At 37.4% G+C, this 18,526-nt stretch overlaps 1 protein-coding gene across 21 annotated transcripts in view; it reads right to left on the bottom strand.

Annotated features, from left to right (window-relative positions):
- The window catches only part of Galphaq (G protein alpha q subunit), a 78,092-nt gene that overhangs the window by 9,495 nt on the left and 50,071 nt on the right, over window positions 1-18,526 (bottom strand). For 14 of the 21 annotated variants that reach the window (XM_073955332.1, XM_073955345.1, XM_073955334.1 and 11 more), the window contains one exon: window positions 12,098-12,205. In XM_073955332.1, coding sequence (XP_073811433.1) covers window positions 12,098-12,205 — 108 coding nt within the window. Of the gene's footprint in view, window positions 1-6,163; window positions 6,688-12,097; window positions 12,206-12,506; window positions 12,615-13,265; window positions 13,374-18,526 lie in introns of those variants that run through there. The other 7 variants (XM_073955348.1, XM_073955351.1, XM_073955350.1 and 4 more) reach the window with 4 other exon arrangements.

Here is an 18,526-nt window from a genome sequence, read left to right as displayed (position 1 = left end):
TCGTAAACCAACAAAATGAAAGACTTCTTAATGTCTTTTTGTAGAAAATGTATAGCCTTTGGACCATTATGGACCATTTTAGAAGTTAAACTAAATTTAGACAAAATATTAGAAGATCCAAAGTTTGGACAAAATCGACATCGTATTTTAGTGACATTTTTTAAATATTGGGGGTAGTACCGGAAGCTGTGGATTGGTATTGCACATCTTCGAACTAAAACTAAGTTTGGACAAAATATGACGGAGGCCAAATTTTGGACCTTATCGGTTGTTCAGTTCGAGAGTTATCGTGCTCTCCAACCACCTACACATGGTGCCATAGCTGGTTTTTACGCCTTTCTGGCTGTTTTCTCAAGAAGTATGGACTTGCCCCTGAAAAAAACGTTTAACCTCGTAATTGAGGCAGCGAATGCAAGTAGCTTCAAAATAAATCAAAGTCATTCGAGAGCAGGCCTTAAGTGAACTTATCCGAAATTTTGTGTGGGAGGTACCAAAACAAGAGTGGACAAATATAGTCTATATTCGAACCGGATCTATATCTGGTAGATATATTAGGATGTGTAAAGCAGAGAAGTCTCCCTTGTCCCTTCTGGGATGTTTGTGGAACAACTATATATTGTATATAAAGCATAACCAAATCGGTAACTCCCTTTAAGAGTTATCGTGCGCACAATTTTTCCGAACATTTCAGAACTTTTGTGGGGGACGTACCTGAAGGACTCGATCGATATGGCTTATCTTCGAACTTAATCTAAGTTTAAACAAACAAGTAAAAAAGTATCAGTCGGCTTTGCCGACAGAGATATACCCTCAGCCTGTGAAAATTGAAACACTTTTTAGGGGGTTTCAAAATTTTGGTTGTATGAACCGACAAAAATGTTGATTAGGATTAAAGTTCAAAAATTTTGCGGAAAAGGTACTTAAAGGAACGGACCGACATAGACCATGGGGGTGCCATAGGGGGTTTTTACACCCTTCGGACTGTTTTCTCAAGAAGTATGGACTTGCCCCTGAAACAACTTTTACCATCGCAATTAAGGCAGCGAATGTAAGTTGCTTCAACAAAAATCAAAGTGATTCAGTACCAGGTCTTAAAGTGAACTTATCCAAAATTTTGTGTGGGAGGTACGGGATGGATTGGACAAATATATTCCATATTCAAACCTGATCTATATCTGGTAGATATTATGAGAATGTGTAAAGTATGGATAAAATCGGTCACTCCCATCAAGAGTTATAGTGCGAAAAATTTTTCCGAGCATTTTTGAACTTTTGTGGGGGAGGTACCTGAAGGAGTGGACCGGTAGGGCTTATTTTCAAACTTAAACTAAGTTTGCACAAAATATTACTTTGGACTGAATCGGCAGATTCGGTCGAGAGTTATCTTGCGCTCCAACCACTACACACGGTGTCATAGGGCTTTTTTGTACCTTTCAGGCTATTTTCTCAGGAAGTATGGACTTGCCCCTGAGGAAGCTTGTACCTTCGTATAGGGGACAGTGAATACAAGATGTTACAACAAAAACCAAGGCGATTCAAGAGCAGGTCCTAAACTGAACTTTTCCGAAATTTTGTGTGGGAAGTACTCGAAGGAGTTTACCGATTGAGTCCATATTGGAACCTTATATAATTCTGGTAGACATTTCATAATGTGCAAAGTATGGACCAAATCGGTTGCTCCCTTCAAAAGTTATCGTACGCACAAATTTTCCGAACATTTTCGAACTTTTGTGGGTGAGGTACCGGAAGGAGTGGACCGATATAATCCATCTTTGAACTTGAACTAAGTTTGGACAAAATATTACGAAAGCCAAATTTTGGACGGAATCGGCAGATCCGTTCGAGAGTTATCTTGCGTTCCAACCACTACACACGGTGTTATAGGGTTTTTGTGACTTTCAGGCTATTTTCTCAGGAAGTATGGACTTGCCCCTAATGAAACTTACAGCGTCGTATAGAGGACAGCGAACACAACTTGCGTAAACAAAAATCAGAGCGATTCGAGACCAGGTCCTAAACTGAACTTTTCCGAAATTTTGTGTGGAAGGTACCCGAAGGAGTAGACCAATTGAGTCCATATTGGAACCTCATCTAAGTTTGGTAGAAATTACACGATGTGCAAAGTATGGACCAAATCGGTTATTCCCTTCGAGAGTTATTGTGCGCACAAATTTTCCGAAGATTTTCGAACTTTTGTGGGGGAGGTACCTGAAGGAGTGGACCTATATGGCCCATCTTCGAACTTAAATCGAATCTGGACAAAATATTTCGATACCCAAAATTTGAACCGAATCGATTAATCCGTTCGAGAGTTATCGTGCGCACCAGCCTGCCAGACAGACAGACGGACGGACATTGCAAGATCTACTCAAAATTGTCTGAAACGGATATCGTACAAACATACTTGGGGTCTAAAACCATTATTTCGATGAGGCACATTTTTGGTCGTATCAAAGTGTAAATACCCTCTTTAGCCTAAAGGCTGAGGGTATAAATATTACGAAGAACAAATTTCGGACCGAATCAGCAGATCCGTTCGAGAGTTATCTTGTGCTCCAACCACTACACACGGTGTCATAGGGTTTTTTTTGCAACTTTCAGGCTATTTTCTTAGGAAGTATGGACTTGCCCCTGATGAAACTTTTACCGTCGTATGGGGGGCAGTAAATACAAGTTGTTACAACAAAAACAGAGTAATTCGAGAGCTGGTCCTAAACTGAACTTTTCCAAAATTTTGTGTGGGAGGCAACCGAAGGAGTGGATCGATTGAGACCATATTGGAACCTCATCTAAGTATGGTAGAAGTTTCACCATATGCAAAGTATCAACTAAACCGATTACTTCCTTCAATAGTTATCGTGCGCACAAATTTTCCGAACATTTTCGGACTTTTATGGAGGAGGTACGTGAAGAAGTGGACCGATATGGCCCATCTTCGAACTTAAACTAAGTTTGGACAAAATATTACGAAAGCCAACATTTGGACCAAATCGGTTCATCCGTTCGAGAGTTATCGTGCGCACCAGCCAGACAGACGGACGAACATTGCTAAATTGGCTCCAAATTGTCTGAAACGTATTTCATCCAAACATATTTGGGGTCTAAAACCAATATTTCGATGAGGCACATTTTGCCCGTATGAAAGTGTATATACCCTCGTTAGCATAAATGCTGAGGGTATAAAAATAAAATTAGTAAAAAAAATCTCAGCAAAGGTTTTGTAAACATAGATAATTTTCTTATTTTCTTAGCACTACTTCATTCCGAAATTATTATTCAATGTATATTATTCAACAAATTCCACAAATATTTACATTTTTTCATTCATAATTTTGGTTTTTAGTTTTTGTTTTAAAATAAAAACATTTTTTGGCGTCTACCTTAATAATATTCCCTGAAGATTACGTGATCGATTACGGGTTACTATCGAAAAAAATCGATAACATTGCTTGAACGTTTTCGATCGAGTTTTGTCATGACGTTTTTTTATCGTGTCGAAAGCTTATTCGCGAGCAAATTCTCGATCGAATCGAATCACGTAATTAGGTCCCAGGCGACAATTTGCTTCGAAGTGCTTCTTACATGAACAACTTTCGTTGGATTTGGCTCGATTGGATTTGGTCGATTCCTGTTTTGGGCTGCTGAGCATATATCCAAGATTCGTGGTCTGTGACGATCTTACAAACGTAGTTTGAAGCACCGCGATCGTTTTTATTCACAATTTCTTTGCACCAATCTACAAGAGCTTTTTTTAGCGATTGACCAATTTTGCCGAATCTAAGGAGAATAACCCATTTTTGCGGACATGTGTTCATGCAATATCAAATGTTAGTTGGTGGAAGAAATGTCCAAGGATGCCTCTATCTAACGGTGCATAATATGGCGATTTTGAATTAACCGTTCATGCACGGCATACTTTTCTTCTGGCACAACGGCCGTTTTTGGACGACCCTCGTTTTTTGGCGAGTGTCGACAACGATCGAATTCATTATCCAGTTTTTCATAGGGCTATAGAATGGCCTTTTATTAACATACAAAGATTTAATTTGATCGATGGCTTCTTGCATGATTATTCACGTCGAAACTTGTTAAAAGGATCAGACGAAAATCTAGTAAATTCCATTTTTTGGCAAAGTGATTTGTTCAAGTCACTGTAAACAACAAAACACATGGTCGTATGACAAACTGTCCTGAATACGTATAGCCTAAAAACTGTCAAACTTTCCAAAAAAAAGTACAAATCGTTTTCATGCAGCCCTCGTATGTTTTTGCTTAATCTGGATTTGGCTCATGGGCGTAGCATTTATAAACATTACGAAAAATCAAGCATTTGCCCAATTCTGGGTCCACACTGGCGCAACATAGCTTATCACAGTTCAAGCTATTGCGTTACATTTGTCAACAAGTTTGTTTTTGTAATCACAATGAACTTCAGAAACTTGTTCCTACATCTCGGTTATAGCATATACTGTGGCATGCGCAGCGAGGTGAATATACCGTCAAATGTGAGCCCTAGAATCTTGCATTTGTAAGTGATCGGCATTCAGTTACCATTGATCGACCAGGACATTCAGTCCGTGCTCATCTCCGCAGTCCATGGTCATGGAGTCTTCTGTCTATAGAAACCTCAAAAAGTATGCTGATTATAGAATACCTCAAGCGGTCTTATCTCAAACGGTCTTCTCCTTATAGAATATCTCAAGAGGGCATTCTGTCTATAGAAGGCCTTAAGAGCTCATCTGCCTTCAGAAGTCTCCAAAGGTTTTTCTGCCTATAGAGATTTTCTGTCTATAGAAGACATATAGAGGTCTTCTCTCTATTGAAGACCTCAAGAGACATATTATCTCTATAGAAAACCTCAACAGTTCTTCTGTATATAGAATACTTCAAGGGGTCTCTTTTCTGCATAGAATACCTTAAGAGTTCTCCTCTATGTAGAAGACCTCAACAGATCCTCTGTATGTAGGAGACCTCAAGAGGCCTTCTGTGTGTCATCTATAGATGACGACAAGAGGTCGTGTCTTCGGTCTGTAGAAGACCTAAAGAGGTCTACAGAAGACCTTAAGAAGTCATCTGTCTATAGAACCTCAGGAGGCCTTCTGCCTATAAAATCTCAACAGGCATTTTTTATGTATAGAATGCCTCAAGAAGTCTCCTCTATGGCGAAGACCTTAAAAGGTATACTGTTTTTGTTTTGAGGTCTTCTGTCTATAGAACCCTTACGAGCTCTTATGGAAGACTTCAAAGATTCTTCTGCCTAAAGAAGAACTCATATCTTCTGAAAATAGTCACAAAATTGTATAGTCATTTATAGTCCACACAAAACAAATATCATTTATAACGACATATCGGTTATAGCGATCGTCGTTACAAGCGGTTTCCACTGTATTGCAACTCTTCAGATGATATAGTGTGGCGGTCAGAGGTGGGGACAATTATAGATGGTCTGTCCCAAGAAAAACGATGAGCTCCTTGGTGACCACGTGACACGATGTTATGTCTGGCGAACATGCCCCTCCCCGCAAATTCTAGTAAGGGTGTCCTTATGGACCGTGCAAAACATAGAGCTACCAATTTCCTCAGAAAACACTATATCCTTCTGGTCATTACCTAGGCAATTCGGTTAATCCGCTCGAGACTTAGCGTGCGCACCAGTCAACCAGACACACCAACCGACACACAGGGCTAAAACGACTCCAAATTTTCTGAAACTGATTTCGTCCAAACATACTTGAGGTTTAAAAACATCATTTCGATAAGGCACATTTTTTTTTTAAATTGATATTCACTTCCTTCGTTAGCCTAAAGGCTGAGATTGTGATTAATCTTGAAACTTCAAGTTATCCGATTCTGATCTGCCCAAAAAAAGCTGCAACAAATTTTAATTTCTATAGGGTTTGTTGTACTCGATTTCATGATATATTTATTTTAATAATGATATATTTTAAGAAAGCATTTGACTTTAATTTCGTATTTTTGGGCAATGGCAACGGCCACTGTGACAACGACCACAATTTTGAAAATAGTGTCAGTACAGAAGGATAACGTTTCAGGGAAGGTAAAAATGTTCTAAAATTCCATTGCATTTTGAAGAAAAATTATTTAAAAAATAATAATAAAAACATTATTCAAAAAATATAATTCAAATAAAACAACTGAACAGTTTTTGGCACTTTATTATTTTAAGCTTATTGTTATTATTTTTTTTTTGTAACTGAATTTCAATTTTAAATTTCGCTATACATAAATAAATATAATGAAAAGAATTGCATAAGACTAATGGAAGTAAATAACTTGTTGCTGCTAATATATTTTATTTATTTTTTCTTGTTCCATTTTGTATAATTTTTTTTTATTCGTAAATATATATTCAGTTTAATAAAAAAGAGACCCATAAGTAATTTCAAGTAGTTCAGTTTCCGGCCACGATCAAATTCGAATGTAGGGGGTTACAACAAATGAATGGATGGCAAAAAAATGGTAAAGTAAAAACATAAGAAAGACGAAAATTTGCAATAAAATCGGTAGAAAATTGTTTTTGGTTTTTTTTTGTTTGTTTGTCGTCATAGCCCAAGCCACAAATCCCATATATCTCGAATACATCTTAACCCAAATTGAATTCTTTTAGAGCATTTTGCATGATTGTATCTTTTACAGCGCAAAATACAAGTTTAATATTTTCGGTATCTGTTGTTGTTGTTGAGAATTTTAAAGAAAAGAAATTTTTAAAAATTAGGGAAAAATATAAAATATTTATATTAATTTTATAGAAATTTATTTGGAGTTTTTTTTTCGAGCCAAATACGAAAGCAATAACAAAAGCATTGTAAATATCAAAAAACTAGCCAATAATTAATGAGTGAATTCAATTTAAACTAAATGTAAATAAAAAAATAATTGAATAAATACCTTTTGTGTTGCAGAAGAATTGTTGTAAAATAGCAATCTTCGATGTAGACATTTTCAAACAAAATATAAATTAAAAGGCGATAATACGCACCTTGAGCTAAACATTTTCGATTAAGATTTTTGTATTTCAATAGAAATATTTTGGAATTAACAAGTAAAAAAAGTATCAGTCGGCTTTGCCGACATAGATATGGGGAAAAATATTGCCAATTCTTTCATATTCCATTCCCAAAAAATTGAATTTTTCTTTTCGCGCTACATCAACGATTTTTGGTACATAGGTTAAGAAAAAAAATCCTAAATAAAAATCCGCTCGCGAGCAAATTTTTGGTTGTTGCGGAAAAAAGTTATCGCGTTTTTACTTCTGCTTTTAAGCAAAATCGTTCAGATTTCGTTCCGATTTCTAAACGATTTTTCGGAGGGGAAATATTTCAGATTTTGTACCGTTTTCGTTCCGATATCGGAGCGAATGTGAATTAAATTTCCCTTCCGAATTTCCCAAGAATTTTCTTCAGATTTCGTTTGGAAATCGGGTCGAAATCGATTCGACTTCATACAACTTTCGGTAAGATATCGTTACGATTTCCATCTATCTATCTCGCGTTTTAGTAGATGGATTTTCACGAGTAGAGATTTATTAGATCCGCAACGTAAAAATCTAAAATTTGCTATCAAGTACGAGGAAATCGAATGACAATTGTAAAAATTAGTCCCGAAATATATGATTTTTAGAAAAATGTTCGCACAACATTTTCGTATTTGGATACAGATTTCTGTAAAACTGTGTAGCTATATTCACTTTCTAATGAATATGTTAGGAAAAACTAACACATTGGCCTATATAGGCCAAAATATAGGAAAAAGTTAACAATTTGTGCAAATTTTATTCATTTTTAGTGGTATAGGGATTTACTCTCGGAGTCGGAGCCGGAGTCGTGAAAAAAAAAACCCGTCTGGAGTCGGAGTCGACCCAAAAATCCCTCGACTCCGAAACCCTGGTGGAATTGCAGATACTTGGATCAAAAATTGTAGCTAAAATCCAAAAAACCGAAAGTCGGGAGTATACTACGAGTATGTGGACAGTTTTTCGAATTACAGATAGTTGGGTCAAAATTTACGAAAATGGGGAGGCACCGTTATATGGCGGCTATACCAAAACAGGGACCTATGTTGACAATTTAAAAAGGGGGGGGGGAGGCTTTACAAAAACATTGATCTGTGCAGACAGTTTTTGGTGGAGATGTTGTGTGACCACTGGGAACCTCAAATGTCGACTTACAAATAGTTCGGTCGAAATTTGTAGCTAAAATCTTCAAAATACCGAAAATAGGGAGTTACCGTTCCATGGGGGCTATACCAAAACATGGACCTATATTGACAGTTTTTGGTTGAGATGTTTTGTGACCACTGGGAACCTCAAACGGCAAATTACAGGTAGTTCGGTCTCAAAATGAAGGTGATATTTTGTTATCACTAGGAACCTCAACTGTCAAATTACAGGTTGTTCGGTGAAAAAATTTAGCTTAAATCTTCAAAATACCAAAAATTTGGAGGTACCGTTATATGGGGGCTATACCAAAATATGGACGTATGTTGACAGTTTTAGGTGGACAAATTACAGGTAGTTCGGTCAAAAACTGTAGCTAAAATCCTCAAAATACCGAAAATCGGGAGGTACCGTTATATGGGGCTATACCAAACATGGACCTATGTTGACGGTTTTTAGTAGAGATATTTTGTGACCACTGGGAACCCCAAACGTAAAATTACAGGTAGTTCGGTCATAAAATGTAGCTAAAATCCACAAGATACCGAAAATCGGGAGATACCGTTATATGGGGCTATACCAAAACATGGACCTATGTTGACAGTTTTCGGTGGAGATATTTTGTGATTACTAGGAACCTCAGCTTCTCCTTCTCCACAAGTGGTGTCTTAAGACACGCCGTTCGGACTCGGCGATAAACGGTAGGTCCCATATCATTGAGCTAAATATGAATCGGGGTGCACTCATTGATATGAGAGAAGTCTCCCTTGTCCCGTATGGGATGTTGTAGAACAGTGTTTGTTTTTAGGAACCTCAGCTGTCAAATTACAGGTAGTTCGGTCAAACATTTTAGCTAAAATCCTTAAAATAGTGAACGGTACCTAACTATTTTGAGGATTTTAGGATTTATGGGGGCTATACCAAAACATGGACCTATGTTGACGGTTTTTAGTGGAGATATTTTGTGACCACTGCGAACCCCAAAAGTGAAATTACAGGTAGTTCGGTGAGCAATGTTTGTTTTTAGGAACCTCAGCTGTCAAATTAAGGTAGTTCGGTCAAACATTTTAGCTAAAATCCTCAAAATAGTGAGGTACGGTTATATGGGGGTTATACCAAAACATGGACCTATGTTGACGGTTTTTAGTGGAGATATTTTGTGACCACTGGGAACCCCAAAAGTGAAATTACAGGTAGTTCGGTGAACATTTTTAGCTAAAATCCTCAAAATACCAAAAATTGAGAGGTACCATTATATGGGGGCTACACCAAAACATGGTCCTATGTTGGCAGTTTTAGGTGGAGATGTTTTGTGATTACTAGGAACCTCAACTGTCAAATTACAGGTAGTTTGGTCAAAAATTTTAGCTAAAATCTTCAAAATACCGAAAATCGGGAGGTACCGTTATATGGGGGCTATACTAAAACATGCACCTATGTTGACGATGTTTAGTGGAGATATTTTGTGACCACTGGGAACCCCAAACGTGAAATTACAGGTAGTTTGGTCAAAACATGTAGCTAAAATCCCCAAACTAGCGAAAATCGGGAGGTACCGTTATATGGGGGGCTATACCAAAAAGTGGTCCGATATAGCCCATCTTCGAACTTTACCTGCCTATGGAAAAAAGACACTCGGGTGCAAAAATATAGCGCTCTAGCTCAATTATTGCGAAAGCTAGAGTGATTACAGCAGACGGACAGACGGACATAGCTAGATCGTCTTAGAATTTTATACTGATCAAGAATATATATACATTATATGGTCCAATGTGTTACAAACAGAAAAACAAACTCAATATACCCTCCATACTATGGTGGAGGGTATAAAAAGACACGTTGGCTTCAACACATTTTTACCCATTTTTTTAAACATAAATATAGCCGCAGCTTCCACGCAAATTAACATTTAGGGTCAATATTTTTTGTCAAGTTTAAAAACATTTCATTTTATCCAAAAGAATTTAATTTTTATAATATACAACCACAATTCGCGTGTTATAAACGGGTAAACCTTGACTTCAACTATGTTAAATTTTCAAAAATATTGCCCTCAGCCTATGTGAATTTAAAGTTTAATCTACGCACAAATCGAATGTATTTAGGGTCTTGTCAGAATTTTGTGGTCCTTTTCGGAAATTTGAGCTTGTCGACAAAAATGTGGATTAGGATAGTATAACCAGTGGCCAGTATGTAAAGAAGCATGAAATTGTGCACGGAAAACATAATATCGCTGTAAACAGGACCACAACGAACATCATCGGTATACATTTCGAATATACCCTAAACTGCACTTAGACACAAATGTTTAACTTTTGTGGGAGAGGACCGATATGGAGCTTTTGGACCATTATAACACATAATATCGCTACGAAAAACATAATGTCGCTATAAACGAGACCACAAGGAGTACATCCAGTAAGAAATTCCAAAGGATCCTCGAACAGACCTTAAACTTCACTTAAACAAACCAGAAAAAAATCGTACCCTTGTAAATGAGGCCGCTAGAACAACAACCTACAGAAAAAAGAATTAAAACGATGAGAGAGGAGATCTTAAACTTTATTTTTTACTAGGGAGATACCATAAGGAATGGACCGATATAATCCATATTCCAACCTGATACATGAATATATGAAATAATACGATTTGCAAAGTTTGGACCAATCAGAAACCCCCTGCGAGAATTATTTTGCATATTTGTCATTTTGGCTTTTAGGCCAATATCTCAAGAAGTAATGACTTGCGCCGGAAAAACATTGTACCGTCGTAAAGGGAGTCGCAAGTAAAACATACTGAAAAATTACAAAACTATCCGAGAGGAGCTCTTAAACTTCACTTTATCCGAATTTTGTGTGGGAGCTACCCGAAGGAGTGAACCGATATAGTCCATATTTGAAGCAGATCTATATCTGGAAGGAATAATACGATGTTCAAAGTTTGGACAAAATCGATTGCTCCCTTCGAGAGTTATCGTTCACAGTATTTTACAGAAAATTTTTGATCTTGTGTGGGAGAGAGGTACCTGAAGGAGTGGACAGATATGGCCCATCTTCGAACTTAAAGTTTGGACAAAATATTACGATACCCAAATTTGGTTCGAATCGGTTGATCCGTTCGTTATCGTGCGCACCAGCCAGCCAGACGGACGGACGGACATGGCTAAATCGACTCCAAATTGTCTGAAACGAATTTCGTCCAAACATACTTGGGGTCTTAAATCGTTATTTCGATGAGGCACATTTTTGGTCGTATCAAGTATAAATAGATTGAATGTGATTGAAATAGGCATCTGAGTTGTAAACGTTTTGAGCAGCACTCTATGGGCCATTATTACATGTGATCTTTTACTATCTGATGGATTTTAAAATACAAAATAAACTAATTTGGAGGCATTAAAAATATAATTTTCACATTGAAAGTTAATGACAAGAAACTCCTCCTTGAAATTCAATCATCACTTTTATCTTTAAGTTAACCGGAACGCTATAAATTTGTTCGGTAAATCCAAACTATAACAAAAGATGACTTATAATAATGGGGGTATGTCATTTAAATTCGTTTTTACCTCGAGATGTAAAAAATAGATATGTAAATGCAGGGATGCCAACTGTACCGAGGTAAAAATCGTTACAGACCATAGATACGTACGTAGCGATGTTACCTCGGAACAGTTGACTGACATCCCTGCTTAAATAGTGGTTTTTTGTACGTCAAAAATCACCAGAAGTTGCGGGAAAACCACCAATTTGACATCCCAGCAGTGTAAATGTGTAGAGAAAAAAGGACAATTGCTCTTTGTACCATTCATATTTTCTCAGTAAACAAAATCTCATAACAAGTCACCTCTTTCATATACATAATGAGAATTGTTTTCTTTTTTTGTTTATGACAGTTTCTGAAAGAAAGCATTTAACTTACCTGTAGCACATGTAAAATGAGAATAAATAATTTTCTCCGAATCTGGATTTAGATCCACAAACATACGTAATATAAATTCACGGGCGGCAATGGCATCTCTTTGTGGACCTATTTGGAATTAATTAAGGCAGCAGCACATCACATAGCAATAATACGGGGATGGTGGATGGTACAAAAATATTACATAGAAAACGAAAAAAAGAGAAATTTCAAAGAGCAATAGAATTAAAGCAATTCTAGCAAAATACAATTGAGGAGAGCTTGTTGCTTAAAATTAATTTGTTATAAAAAAATTAAATAAAAATAAATTCTAGCAATATTTATTATAACAACTACAATATGGCCAAACTATACACAGATCGTTGGTATTTTTCTAGCAGACTGTTTTTTTTTTTTTTATAAAAGTAACCTGTGGCTGTGGTAAAGTGAGAATAACATTGTCGTTCTGGATCTGGATTGGCCGATAGATATTTCTTTAAAATAAATTGTTTTGCGGCGGCGTGATCACATTTGGGACCTTAGTTGTTTTTGGATTTTTTTTGGGAGTTGTTAAGAAAATTTGTTAATATTCGTTGTGGGGGAAATACAAAAATAAATTAATTAATAACCAATTAGTAAATAAAAACAATATAAATTTTGTGATTTGATGTATAGAGCTCATGTTTTCCCATTAACGAGCTGTGGATAATATATTTGGTGTTGAAGAAAGTCTTAGAGAGATCACGTTAGAAGGAAGGCAAGGTCAATTTAAATTGCTTCAATAAAAATAATTTAAAAAAAAATCAATATTATTTCTTGGATCCAATCCATTTTCTTTCTTTTTGTTGAAGGGCAAATAAATATATTCGGGATTTTTAAATTAAACTATAAAAAAATTAAATTAATATTTACAGGTAAAATTGGAATAAATTAAAAATAATTAGAAAAACCAATAATATTTCTGGGGCTAAATCCATTTTTTTCATTAAAGGGCAAACAAATTATTGGGATTTTTAATTAAAATTATAATAAAACACTGTAAAAACGGTTATTAATATTTACAAGTTTTTTTTTGCTTAATTTAAAATTCAAGTTTTTACTTGATGTTGGTTATAAATGACTGATTTGATTAAAACTATCTGCAAAAGGGTTATAACAAAAGGCATTTGTTTGTTATAAAGGAAATAACCTGTAGCTGTGGTAAAGTGAGAATAACATTGACGCTCTGGATCTGGATTCGCCGATAGATATTTCTTTAAAACAAACTGTTTTGCAGCGGCATGATCACATTTGGGACCTTTGTTTTTTTTTATTTTTAATAAAAATTACATATCAAAGGCTATGTTAATCAAAAACAATATTTTGAAACAAATAAAAAATAATATTTTTGAATTTTTTTTTTGTTGGCTTAGCTCTGCGTTTTACCTTGCCTTTTTTCATAAAGACATATTCTACAGAAGATCATGAAATATTCTGTTCCAACTTCAAATTCACATATAAAACAGTTGCATTTTTGTTAAAAAAAAAACTCAACTGTTCATTTGTTTACATAGATTGGAATAATGATCCCAACAAATGCTTTAAGTATTGAAGTTGTTTTCTCCTCTATATTTCGTGAGCTCTATAAAAATATTTTGCTATTTTACGCTGAACCGTGTAGAAAGGATAAATACGTATATAAATAAATACAAAAATATTTAAAATGCAATTTTGAATTAGATGCACTGTACTCTGAGCAAATTAGACAAGAATATGTTTAAATAAGTCCAACCCAGTCCAACATTTTTGAAAAAATCCGATTTTGATGCCGAATCCGGTACGAAAGTTGTATGGATGTGGCCACCGAATTCGGAAAAGAATTTCTAAGGAAATTCTAAAAAATTTTGAAGTTTCGCTACGTATTCTGTCCGAATTCGGAAGTAAATTCGCAGAAAAATTTAGATTTTCTGACGGAAATCGGTCCGAAATCGAAAAAAATCTGAAAAATTCGGTGGAAAATTTAGATTCTGTGAAGAAATTCGGTACGAATTCGGAAAGAAATTCTGGAAAAATTCGAACAAAAGTTTAAATTTTCTAAAAAAAATTATCGGAAAAAATCTTTGACGCTGACACCTTTGATATTGACCCAACACAGAACAAATCCCACTCAGAGAGAATTTTCTTTTAATGCGTTATTTATGAAAGAGAAATAGACAATTTTCTAAAAACTACTCAAAAAAATCTCGGAAAAAGTTGAAAATTAGAGCTCTCGAAAAAATTGTTAGGTGGGAAACTTTTTATATAATTTTGCTTGGAAACCGCAGGTTTAATCAAAAGCAGACTGAAGAAAATGTTGTAGCTATGAAGATTGGCCTTTATGGTATTTTCGTAGGTTTTACCATTTTTGAGATATAGAAGTTCAAATTGGGACAATGCACTGACTGTTTCGCCCACTTTTAAAACAATGTCATGAAGGATGCGCCTTAACTAACTTTTAACCGCTTACACAGGGGAAGTTTTTGTGAATTCTGAAACAGCAATGTTCATAGATGAGGAAAATCCAAAAATAAGGAAAAATCGACGTAGGGATTTTTAAATAAATCGCGGTCAATATTCACATTTTTAGGTTTTCACGATTTTGCTTGGAAACTGCAAGTCCAATCGAAGTGGAGCTAACGAAAATGTTGTAGCTGTGAAAATTCTCTAGAGGATTGACGTTTATGATTTGTTCCCAGGCTGTACCATTTTTGAGATAAAGAAGCTCAGTTTACATTTTTAGGTTTTTTTTTTGTTAGGGTTTCGCGATTTTGCTTGAATACGGCAAGTCTTATCGATGTGGGACCTGAGAAAATCTTAAAGCTGTGAAAATTCTCTACAAGACTGGCTTAAGTAACTTATCCTAGGTTGTACCATTTTTTAGATATATAAGTTTAAGTTGGGAATTTGCGGTCATGACATTGTTTTATAAGGGGGCGATACAGAATTGAATTGATTTTGAATTGTCCCCAATTTGAACTTCTATATCTCAAAAACGGTAGAACCGACGAGAATACCAAAAGGTCAATCTTGTAGAGACTTTTCATAGCTACAACATTTTCTTTAGTCCCATTTTGATAGGACTTGCGGTTTCTAAGCAAAATAGTGAAAACCTAAAGAACCCCTAAAAATGTCAATTTGAATCGCGATTTATTTAAAAAGCGCTCCGGCGATTTTTTCTTTGTTTTTTGATTTTTCTCATCTATGAACATTGTAGTTTCAGAATCAGCAAAAACTTCCCAGGTGCAAGCACCTTCCATTTAAATTTGCTTCAAAAGCACCGTGATGTTTGAAAGCAAACTAATCAATTCGAACATTGGAGAGAGTTCTGTAAGGAAGTCGGTCACCAGGGGCAGTCTGCACCCCTTACTCTCTGTATACAGGCCCAAGAATTCTGCAACCTGGACTGGTTGCGTCCATAAGGAATCAGGAGACATGTGAGTGGGATTAGCTGGGCAGCTAAACAAACGCAGTGTGTTGTGTGGTCCCAATTCATGTGTTGGTTATCGTGACATCTATTTAGGTCCAATACGAATTGAGGCGGCTGCATCGTCCGGATCTCAACTGGGCTAAAACCACTTGTGTTTACCTTGGCAGCTGGCGTTCTTCTGCTGTGATGGATGGAGGGGTGGTTTCCAAGTACAACATTCACACTGTATCTTTGTACTGCCTGCGCAACTATGTCAGTCTGAATGCTATCCAAGCCTGCCTGATAGGCTGGTTGATCTAGAGGTTCTCTTTTATGCCTTGGACCTCTCTCTCTAGATCATGAAGATCTCTCCAAGTGCCTGGGTTGGGGAAGACTGACCATTAAATCGTGACAGGGATGCTCACTGCGATAGCATCCAAGCGGGTACTGCAACGACAACATCTTGTTGTGCTGACGCACCGGTAAAACCTTCGCCTCCTCATGAAGGTGGTCCACTGGTGTCATGAGGAGGCACTCTGTTGTACTACTCGGGGCGGCGTTCTGGCAGGTTTGACTCTTCTTCCACTGCGTAGCGCTAACATTTGCATACAACGCTGACGCCGCTCGAATGTCATAAAACTAGTTGATAGTCGACTTGAGTTAGGTGACAATGGTTGCGTAAGCGATTATATGCCTACCTCACTCAAGTTTGACTCCTTAACTGTTATCTTCCCAAGCAGAGACGCATGGGCTGAGTGCAAGATGGAAGAAGAATCCACTATTTAAAAACTCATATAAGCTTGACGATAATTGTAGTGTTTTTCAGGCGGAAATTCTTGCTATCAAGAAAGCAGCTGAATTGGTGAAATGGCTTGAAGGTAGTCTTACAGGACCGGTGACTATTATAAGTCGATAGTCAAGCGGCCCTCAAGTCACGGACCATAAATTCAAGAGCTATTCTTGATTGTAGGAGAGCTCTGCAGGATATACACTATATCGTAAAGCTATGTTGGGTTCCGGGTCATAGCAACATAATGGGAAACGAGGTAGCAGATGAACTGCCTCTAGGTCTATCGACGTATCAGTTGATGAAACCGTCCGGCCACCGATGTGCCACTACATCAGCAAATTTCGGGAGATCTTCAATGAGAAAGCACATCAAAGATGGCTATTGGAACCTGGTTGTAGGGTATCCAAGGCAATCTGGCCTGTGGTTTCTAGTCGAAGAACGGCTTCCCTCCTCTCACTTGATAAGTTAGGGATGAAAATCGCGGTGGGACTTATAACAGGTCACTGCAGAGTGAGGTCCCTAACTTCAAAATGGGACGACAGTGGCATTGACTACTGCAGACTATGTGAAGATGCGGAGGAGATAGAGACTGCCGAACATCTGCTTTGTAGGTGTCCCATGTTGCAAACAAGAAGATACCGTACACTAGGCAGGTATGAGATAGACACTCTAACCTTCCTGTCTAACATAGATCCCATCGTCCTACTCAACTTTGCCAGACATCTAGCATGGCTTGGCAAAGGTCCTTAACAACCCCTAATAATGAGACTCTTTTCACTTTTCCAGATAATTCCTTGGCGTCAATCTCCTCATCTCATCAAGCTGCATCAACACTCTATCATCTCCTTCATCTTAAGTCATCTCAACAACACACCTCCATCATCTTTAAATAGCCTACACAGGATGAACACAATGGACCAACGGTCTCCGAGTGAAGCAGTCTTACTTACTTACTTAGCTGGCCCATTACAGAACATTTGTTCTATAGGCCGAACTAAGAAGAGATCTCCATTCCTCTCTATTTGTTGCTTTGCACTCTGGAATACCGCGCCTTTTCATCTCATCATCCACTTGTTTGCGCCATCTATTCCTTGGCCTGCCAATTCTGCGTGCACCGCCATGTGGCATGTATTCATACGCCTTTTTAGCGGGTTCATCATCGCTCATTCTTTTGATATGGCCTAGCCAACGCAATCGCTGCTTCTCGATACGTTTAACAATATTGATGTCGTTGTATAGCAGATACAGCTCGTGGTTCATGCGACGTCGATATTCACCGTCAACGCAGATTGGTCCGTAGATCTTTCGAAGAATTTTTCTCTCAAACACACCAAGCACTGCCATGTCTGCTTGCGCAAGTACCCAGGCTTCGGAGCCATACATCAGCACGGGTAGTATCAGTGTTTTGTAGAGCGTTATTTTTGAGATGTGGCTTTGTTTTTAAACTGCTTACTTAATCCAAAGTAGCATCTGTTGGCCAATACAATTCTTCTTTTTATTTCACAACTGATGTCGTTTGTTGTGTTGACGGAGGTGCCGAGGTAGACGAAGTCTTTTACTACCTCAATATTATAGGAACCAACTTCCACAGTCGGTCCGAGCTCAATGGACGCATTGCGCGTCGACACCATCAACTTGGTCTTCTCACCGTTTACCGCCAGACCCACTTTAGCAGATTCTCCTTCGACCTTCATAAAGGTATCAGTTACTTCTTCTACTGATCGGCCCATGATGTCTATATCATCAGCATAAGCAAGTAACATGTGACTATTGGTGTATATTGTACCACTTCTTTTGACGTTTGCCTCTCGTATAACCTTTTCTAGCAGGATGTTGAAGAGGTCACACGAAAGGCTGTCTCCTTGTCTGAAACCTCTTTTGGTACCAAACTCTTCGGAGAGGTTCTTTCCTATTTTAACTGAGGACCTCGTGTCAGTTAAAGTCATTTTACAAAGCCGGATGAGCTTTGCGGGAATACCAAATTCAGACATGGCTTGGAATACCTTTGAGCGCAGCGGACTGTCGAAGGCTGCTTTATAATCGACAAATAGGTGGTAGGTGTCGATCTGCATCTCTTGGGTCTTCTCCAGGATTTGCCGCAGGGTAAATATCTGGTCAATGGTGGACTTGCCAGGTCTAAAGCCGCATTGGTATGGTCCAATAATCTCGTTGACCATTGGCTTTAGTCGTTCGCACAATATCCCTGACACGATCTTGTAGGCAATAGGGAGTAGAC

Source organism: Musca autumnalis, unplaced genomic scaffold (assembly GCF_047663935.1).
Source record: "Musca autumnalis isolate F117 unplaced genomic scaffold, ASM4766393v1 scaffold_5, whole genome shotgun sequence".
In the NCBI taxonomy this organism is placed as follows: Eukaryota; Metazoa; Arthropoda; class Insecta; order Diptera; family Muscidae; genus Musca; species Musca autumnalis.
Note: the sequence above shows the minus strand (reverse complement) of the source record. Positions and strands in the feature narration are given on the sequence as shown.